At 34.2% G+C, this 9,606-nt stretch overlaps 1 protein-coding gene across 1 annotated transcript in view; it reads left to right on the top strand.

Annotated features, from left to right (window-relative positions):
• Positions 1-9,606, top strand: part of LOC107584907 (sodium- and chloride-dependent taurine transporter-like) — a 22,105-nt gene that overhangs the window by 6,691 nt on the left and 5,808 nt on the right. Inside the window, exons 3-8 of the mRNA XM_016271677.1 lie at positions 804-938; positions 4,982-5,216; positions 5,294-5,426; positions 6,837-6,971; positions 7,074-7,177; positions 7,262-7,461. Coding sequence (XP_016127163.1) covers positions 804-938; positions 4,982-5,216; positions 5,294-5,426; positions 6,837-6,971; positions 7,074-7,177; positions 7,262-7,461 — 942 coding nt within the window. The remainder of the gene's footprint in view (positions 1-803; positions 939-4,981; positions 5,217-5,293; positions 5,427-6,836; positions 6,972-7,073; positions 7,178-7,261; positions 7,462-9,606) is intronic.

Genomic DNA, 9,606 nt, shown 5'->3' on the forward strand with positions numbered 1-9,606 from the left:
CGGTCTGTTCTGTTCTCGTGCTCCATTTAGGCGCACTGCATTCTGATTGGTTCGGATAGCATACTGTGGGAGGTCGGGGGCGCGGAAAATCGTGCTATAAAGCGATTTAGAAATCGCGCAAGCTCAAATCGCGATTTTATGATGATTTCGATTAATCGCACAGCCCTATTTTAAATGTAATTTTATTTTAATTTTGTTATGTGCTCTAATTATTTTATTTCTATTTAGCAATTTTTCTACTTTTATTTGAATTATTTGCCAAGGCAACTTTTTTTTCAAGTTTTTAATTCGGTGTTTATATATATATATATATATATATATATATATATATATATAATTTTTCAACTTTTTTTTTTAAGCTTTTGCAATGATATATATATATAATTTTTTTACATTTTTTTTTAAAGCTTTTGCAATGATCAGAAACAATTTTTAATAGTTAACAATAACAAAACTGCTTGCAGATTCAATACCAGTTACACGCTTTCAGTAGCATCTGTGACATATACTGTTGATTACCATGTTATATTATTAATATACTATAATATTAGCTAAAACGCTTATAATAGTTAAAGCGCTTTAATTATTTTATACAAAAATCTGTAATATTTAAACTGTAAAATTATATAAATTGTCATTTTAGTGGAAGAACTATTTTTCAAGGTAGTGATGTCCATTGCAATTGCATTACAGCAAGTATAATTTTTGTTGTGTTTCTGGTCATTTAACTTCCTTCAATGTGGTTTTCTTTGCTGGGTTTTTGTATTATGTGCACCTTCATTATCTTGTGTTGGTGTTTCCAGGTGCATTTCTCATCCCCTACTTCATATTTCTGTTTGGTGGAGGTTTGCCCGTCTTCTTTCTGGAGGTGGCACTCGGCCAGTTCACCTCTGAGGGAGGAATCACCTGCTGGGGGAAACTCTGCCCCATTTTCACTGGTGAGACAAATGGATGAGAGAGTGAAGAGAGAGGATGAGACAGGTCTGACTTTGATGGTATTTAATGACTCATTGGGCTCAAGCACATTTTAATCAGCATAAATCATATTTCATAATGCTCCCATCCCCCCTACCGGCTATTCGTGGTCCCTCACGGCAGCTTCGACCAATCGGCATGGCCGTTACTGTGATGCGCTTTGAGTCTGATTGGCTGATGAAGTGGCTTGTTAAATCATCTTCACTCTGACCCGCTTTCAGCATCTGCTGCAGTTGCTAGGCAACACTAGAAGACGCTGTGCTCTTTTCAAACGCGTCGTCATGTTCGGATTCTGTGTGTTCTTATCTGTGTGTGAGTGGGATGCTGGTCACTCATACACATGCAGTACATGTGCGTTTATTTCCCCATGATTTGTTTGCTTTGCGCCGCTCTCTACTTCAGAGTGCTGTGACTAACACCCCGCTCTGGACATGTATTCTGATCTCCATGGCAACAGCCGTGAGAGGTGACTGAGATGCTTGCGATGGGATCTCCTCTCAGCTCAGGAGCCAAAATGTAGTGGTTGTGTTAGAAGCAGCCGTAATTTAATGAGAAACAACAGGACAGGAGGCATTTCTTAGAACTAGGGTTTCAATCTTTTAGATTCCACAGACTCCCAAATATAATCATCCTCATGCGAGGGACCCCCATCCTAAAATGTAAAAGCAGCTGTATTTTCATGTAGAAAGACCCTATATACATTATATTTTTTATTTATTAAATTATATATATATATATAATTTTTTAAATCAAATTTATTTTGTTAGTATCTTATTAATCTTATATTTATTTATTTTTACATTTTTACATATTTATTTAAATCAAAATGTATTTTATTTTAATGTTAGCTAAATCTATTTATTTATTTAATTAGTTTTATTAGTTGATCTTATTAATTTTAAAATGTTTATAATGCATTTCTTATTTTTATTTATTTGAATCACATTTTATTTACTTATTTTTTATCATTTATTTTATTTAAATCGAATTTTATTCACTTTAAATGTATCTATTTTAATCACCTGATTTTGTTTATTTATTTAGTTACTTATTTAATCAAATAATTTTAATTAATGGTATAATTTTAATATTCATTTATTTAAATCAAATGTTAATTTTTTTTAATTTATATAACAGCTATATATTCTCATGTAAAAAGACTTAAAAAAGAGAAAAAAGACTTATTAATACTGTGTAAAATATACAAAAAAATGTATTTATTAAATTGTAAAAATGTATTTATTTTAGTTAGTGAAGTTTTTAGTTAGTTTAATCTTATTTAGTTTATTTATTTTTTTAATTTTACACTGCTTTTCTTACTTTTGTTTAAACCGAATTTTATGTATTTTATCAAGTTTATTAATGTTAAGTAAAATTGTATTTATTTATTTTAATATTTTTATTTAGTCTTATTAGTTAGTAAAATGTCATTTCTATATATTTTTATTAACCAAATTGTATTATTTTATTTACTTTAATTATTTTAAATTTATTTATTTTAATCAATTAAATGTATTTAATCAGTTATTTATTTTAATCAATTAAATAAAATCATTTTATATATTTATTTATTTTATAACATTTATTTATTTTAGTTATTTAAATTACATTTTATTTATTTTAAGCAATTTATTTCAATCAAATATATTCATTTATTATTATTTATTTAAATCAAATTAATTAATTAATTAATTAATTTAGTTAGTTTAATTAAAATGTTATTTATTTAGTTTTACATTTTTTACACTGCTTTTCTTTCAACTTTTCCATAGACCCTCTAGCAATCCCTTGCGACCCCCCTGGGAGTCTCCAGGCCCCATTTTGAAAAGCCCTGTCTTAGGAGATATTTTTATTATTTTGGTTCCTGACCTCTATATGCACACTTGCACGGGCACGTTGCTCACGTGGCTGGGGTGTAATTAGCACATACAGTGCAGATGTGTGATATTTCCTGACGGCGTGAGCTCATTGTCCCCTTTCACCCAATGATTATATTCTTAGTCTCACCGACAGCTGACTATTCTCTCATGAACACGCGCACACATCTACAGTGAAGTCCTGTTCTTACATCCTCAAATGCACGTTTGGCATTCTGTTGTCAGTGGTCACAGCGGCTCCTGGCACCGTGGAGCGAGCTTATGGCACTTTATATTAATTATAGCATAAAACTGGTGTTCTGCCCTTTGACTGCCCTCAACCCTAGAAAAATTAACACCAAAAATAAAATTTCAGACAATAAAATTAACACACAGCAGAGCTCTCAGAGAGAACAGCGGCTCTCTGTCTCATTAAGTCTCACATTGCGCTCTGCTTAGATATGGCTCCTCTCGTCAACAAGCTGCATAATTTGAGGTATCATTCATATCTGTCACACAAAGAAAGAGCGACAGGTTACATGCGGTGCAAGTAGTGATGCTTGTCTTATCATTTATGAAATGATATTCAACCCATACTTTGACATTTCTAAAGGGGAAATACGATGCAGGGAGAGACTTGATTTCATTTATCAGGGTATGGTTGCACCAGCTGTGTGCAAGTTAGTTGTTTCGCTACTAAATATTTGAGTGCTGATCCATAAAACCCTACATATAAACTAAATATTTAAAGAAGTAGGAGTAACGACAGATTGATTGAATTAGATCAGTGAGCTCATGTTTTACCTGACAGACGTCAGTTCATTGAACAGTGCTGTTGACATTTAGGCCTACAATCATTTATATTTTATAAGAGAGAACATTATATGAATAATGATTACTTAATGGCTCTCAAGCAAGATATCAATCAAAATTAAAGACTTAAATTAAAATAAATTTTAAATAAATAAAACAATATAGATAAATATATAAACAAACAAACAAATACATACATAAATAAAATGAAAGTGAATAAAGGTCAAATTTTCCAGTTTGTCATAATAGTATTTATTTATTTATTTCTCCTGGCTAATGTTAGATACAGTTATTATTTACATATTGAAATATACTATTTAGACTACAATATAGTTTATACAAACTCCTGTTTTTGTACTACTGTAACATTTTTGAATTACTGTTCAAATGTTTGTTGAGCAGCAAATCAGCATATTGGAATAGTTTCTGAAGGATCATGTGACACTGAAGACTGGAGTAATGATGCTGAAAATTCAGCTTTGCATCACAGGAATAAATTACTTTTTAAAATATATTCAAATAAAAAAACAGTTATTTTAAATTGTAATATTTCATAATATTTTTGTTTTTAATATATAGTTCAGTCATGAAACTCTAGATGGCGCATTCTGACGGGGTGTTAATGTAACTGATGATATTCAGAGAGTTAAATGACTTGGCACAAGCTGATTGGTTCATGCTGCATATGCAGCCAATGAGCTTACTGCCTTGCATTTATATGGCTGGCAAGCATTCACTTGAGATTACTGCAGCGCGCTTTCCGAGTTCTCTGAAACCATTCAGTTCATTCATTCATTCATTCATTCATTCATTCTCTGAAACCCTCCACCTTCCCCAGCTCCACCTGTATAGATCTGCTACGGGGTTATTTTATATGCTATTTGTGCAGCAGCAGCATGTCTTAAATACTCATAGCACCGTATCGCCATATGCATTGGCAGTAGCAAGTTCCTGTACTTGCTTGCAGCAGCAGCAATAATCTACAACTACAGCAATAACCATCAGCAGCAGCAGCGTAGCAGATCTGTTCTGCCAAGACCAAATACATTAATATTGTCATATCCATCACCATGCTAAAATGTTCCCGAGAGTTGTCATGATTGAACTTTATTTTTGATTGCCTTGGTGAGCATGAGAGACTTCTTTTAAAAAAAACATTTTAACCTAACTTTTAAATGGTAGTGTAAATAAATGTATATATGATATAATTGATATATATTTAGATACAAAATACATTTATATATCATTATAATAAAAGTAAACCAGAACTATATTTTAGGAAAGCAAACAGGGTGAGTTTTGTTTTCATATTGACTTGTGTTCTGTATATGCTTTAGGAATCGGCTACGCCTCGATCGTGATCGTGTCTCTGCTGAACATCTACTACATCGTGATCCTGGCGTGGGGTCTGTACTACCTGCTGCAGTGTTTCCAGCACGAGCTGCCCTGGGCTCGCTGCAGGCACAGCTGGAACACCGCGAACTGCGTGGAGGACACCGTCCGCAAGAACAAAACCCTCTGGCTCTCCACCAACGCAGCCAACCTCACCTCGCCGGTCACCGAATTCTGGGAGTGAGTATCGAGCGCATGGGAGTGTGTGCGGAACAGATGATCTGCGCTCGTTCTCATCACTCTGATCTGGCCTGTAGGAGGAACGTCCTCAGCATCTCTTCGGGGATCGACGAGGTCGGCGGGCTGAAGTGGGAGCTGGCACTGTGCCTGCTGGCTGTCTGGATCATCTGCTTCTTCTGCATCTGGAAAGGAGTCAAATCCACCGGCAAGGTGAGGGAGAGGATGAGAAAAGTCCACCAAAATGTCATAAGCAGGGATGTAACAGCCATTAAACTTTTAGTAATATCTAAGTTTGTTCCTCCACATTTTGGTCATTATATTTTATGACCATAGTGAAAAATGTAGCCGACTGCATAAAATGACCAAGCAGAAGCCAAGTGGTTGTTGCTGGCCTTTCAATAAATCAGATAGGAATACTTCATATTAATATTCATAAGTCAAGATTTTCAGTTAGTCCTAGTTCCTTGGTTTCTTTGAATTTTACCATGTGTTTGATTACAGAAGTAGCTAAGAACACAAAAATTCAGATATTTTTAATGACAGTACTGTATAATTTATGATATTATATTGCCTATTGTAACAGGAAGTAAGATGAATAATAAGAATAAATATCTTTTGATCCTTTTTTTTTAAGCACACTAGCATACATGAACATTTGGCGTCAGCAGTAGAATTCTCTTTTACTCATCAAGGCTGAATTTATTTGATTAAAAATACAGTAAAAACTGAAATATTGTGAAATATTATTACAATTTAAAATCCCTGTTTTCTATTTGAATATATTTTAAATTGTAATTTATTTCTGTGCTGCAAAGCTGAATTTTCAACATCATTAAAACATGATCCTTCAGAAATCATTCTGATATGCTGATTCAACATTTCTTATTATTATCAGCATTGAAAACAGTTGTGCTGCTTTATTTTTGTGGAAACTGTGATGCATTTCTTTTCAGGATTTTCTGATAAATAAATAGTTCAAAAGAACAGCATTTATTTAAAATAGAAATCTCTTGTAACATTATAAATGTCTTTAATGTCACTTTTGATCAATTTAATTTGTATGAATTTATTTCAAGAAAAAAACATTCTTACTGACCAGCAGTGTATAGATGAGCTCTAAGCTAATAGACATGAACTAAAAACCACAAAAAATGTTTTTACGGGGTCTTTAAAAGAATCAAGTTTTTCTAATTAAAAATATAGCCATGTGAAAAGTCACAGCTGTTATAAGACATCCCAAGATAACCAAGGCTTTACACAGTCAACTAAAATGAAATGGATAGAGATACGTTTTTGGTGGTGCACATGAAAATGTCACTATATAGATATTTCTTTCAGTCTAGAAACTGTGTAGGATTATAATCGCAGACACACACTGAGTCTCATTCATGAAACACGAGCAGAACTGATTTGTGTGTAAATCATTTGTAAAACCATTCAATTCAATGCAGCGCTTTACGAAAGAATGAGCGAATTACACAGAAATCCATTCTTTCAGAGTTTGTGGTACTCAGTGGGTTTCATTTGTGAATATGGCTTGCTTTATGTAGGTGTATAATTATTTTATATTCATAATGGAAATCCACGAACCCCTCTGGCCTCTTCTCGGTCTGTCTGTAGGTGGTCTATTTCACAGCAACGTTTCCTTTCCTCATGCTGATTGTGCTGCTGGTTCGCGGTGTGACTCTGCCTGGTGCTGCCGAGGGCATCAAGTTTTACCTTTACCCTGATCTGACCCGCCTAAAAGATCCTGAGGTATTGAGACGGACAGAAAGAAATCTTTGTGCATTGTTGTTTTGCATTTGATGGAAATGTGATGTGGCAAACTGAAATCTCTGTCTCTGTGGACTGATGTAGGTGTGGATTGATGCAGGCACTCAGATCTTTTTCTCTTATGCTATTTGTCTTGGTGCAATGACATCACTGGGAAGCTACAACAAGTACAAGTATAACTGTTACAGGTGAGGACTTGCATGTTTTAAGTGCATGTTTTTATGTTTGTATGCTGTCTATTTATTGTACAGGTATTGTGTGTGTGTGTTCAGGGACTGCATGCTGCTCGGATGCCTGAACAGCGGTACCAGTTTCGTGTCAGGCTTTGCCATCTTCTCCGTCCTGGGGTTTATGGCTCAGGAGCAGGGAGTGGCCATCGTCGATGTGGCCGAATCAGGTAATGCTCAGGGTCAAAGGTCACCAACCTGCTCACACAGAACTCTTGGAATGAGAGGGAGAAAGATCATTTATGGTTGTCATTGATTTTATGTGCTATATGTTATATCAAGCTCTTTCAACAGCATTTGGGGCACCTTGTCAATTATCACAGAAATTAATTTAAATGATTCTCTCAAAAAAACAGCAATATGTATTTTAAGTATCCATGTGAAACTTATGTGAAAGTTATCTCATTTTATGCAGTTCAGTTACCATATGTATAAAGTCATGAAACTGTTTAAAGTTAAGACTTCACACTATAGCCTATTAACTTGTATAATGTTTGAAGAGTTTGGTTCCAAAACGCTATAAATCCATTTGGTTAAAATTGTGTTTTCTTTACCAAGAAAGTGGCAAGATGAAAACCACTTTCACCACTGTTTCAAACTTTCACATAGCATCTTTAGGTTATAATAACATGAAAAATTAAAATCCAGATTTTGATTTTCAAAGATTTATTATAAAAACTGATCCCCCCCCCCCCAAAAAAAAAATACAATAAATCCATGACACGTATATTTTTTAGTTTTTTTTCCAAAATGCAATAAATCTATTGAATCAATATAAAAGTTATTTTATTTTTCATATTGAAACTTTTGAACTTGGTCAATACTAATCTTATATACAGGCACTGGACTAAAACTTCCAAAATTGCATTCATCTTTGCCATATTACATTATTTAGTTGACTAGTGCTATATGCTGTATTAACAAAAACATTAATGGCATTAATAAAAGCACTTACACTGACAATATCGCATTCATAATCGAATGTGATTCATCTGCGATTATGAACGCGATAGTGCGTAGCTTGTCAGTGATCTACAGCTCTGTGTATTAAATGCCGCTCCATCTGAAAGCACGTGATGGAGATTTACTACTAATCACAGAACCGGCTTTACTGACGAGATGCGCATGACAATCACATGCGTGGAGTGGTGCGCTGTGATTGGTTGAGCGGATGTATCGCATTCTGCAGAGAAGGGAGACTGGCGTTTGTCGTGGTTTGGAAAGAAAGCGAGAAAACATGACAGAATAACATGGCGGATATCGCAATTTGCATAAAATTAAAAATTGACTTTTCAATGCCGACCAGATACAATACTGATTTTGGTGGAAACGCAATTTTCTTAAAAAAATGCCGTTTATTGCGTTTTGGAACCAATCTCTTCATTTTAAAAATATAATATAACTCACAAATATAAGCCTTGTTGCAACATGTGTGTTAATTTATATACATATACACAGGGGTGCACATACGTTTTTCAGTCTGCACACAGTGTGACCCATTAAATATAACTATAAAAAAAAAATAATAATAATAAAATATAGTGCGTAGCTTGTCAGTGATCTACAGCTCTGTGTATTAAATGCCGCTCCATCTGAAAGCACGTGATGGAGATTTACTACTAATCACAGAACCGGCTTTACTGACGAGATGCGCATGACAATCACATGCGTGGAGTGGTGCGCTGTGATTGGTTGAGCGGATGTATCGCATTCTGCAGAGAAGGGAGACTGGCGTTTGTCGTGGTTTGGAAAGAAAGCGAGAAAACATGACAGAATAACATGGCGGATATCGCAATTTGCATAAAATTAAAAATTGACTTTTCAATGCCGACCAGATACAATACTGATTTTGGTGGAAACGCAATTTTCTTAAAAAAATGCCGTTTATTGCGTTTTGGAACCAATCTCTTCATTTTAAAAATATAATATAACTCACAAATATAAGCCTTGTTGCAACATGTGTGTTAATTTATATACATATACACAGGGGTGCACATACGTTTTTCAGTCTGCACACAGTGTGACCCATTAAATATAACTATAAAAAAAAACAAAAATAATAAAATAAATATATACATTTTCATAATTTCCAAACCTAAAATCAGCAAGCTTATATTTTGATGTGTTGCCGGCAAGTAAGTATATGTGTTGTCGTGTTTAGCACTGCCAAGTGAAGCGCGTCAGTGAATGAAATGTCTGTTTTTTTATTTTGCTGTGAAACCGGCAGCTCATAGCCTAGATTTATGCTTTCATTTTGAATGGAAATCTTACAGTATTACAGTTAGTCCATCTGAAACAGTGATTGTGAATTAACAGCTGTCAACCATGGTGCGCAAATGAGCGGTCTGAACATACAGTGGGGAAAAAAAGTATTTAGTCAGCCACCAATT

The sequence above is a fragment of the Sinocyclocheilus grahami genome, unplaced genomic scaffold (assembly GCF_001515645.1).
Source record: "Sinocyclocheilus grahami isolate Dianchi unplaced genomic scaffold, SAMN03320097.WGS_v1.1 scaffold64.1, whole genome shotgun sequence".
NCBI lineage: Eukaryota > Metazoa > Chordata > Actinopteri > Cypriniformes > Cyprinidae > Sinocyclocheilus > Sinocyclocheilus grahami.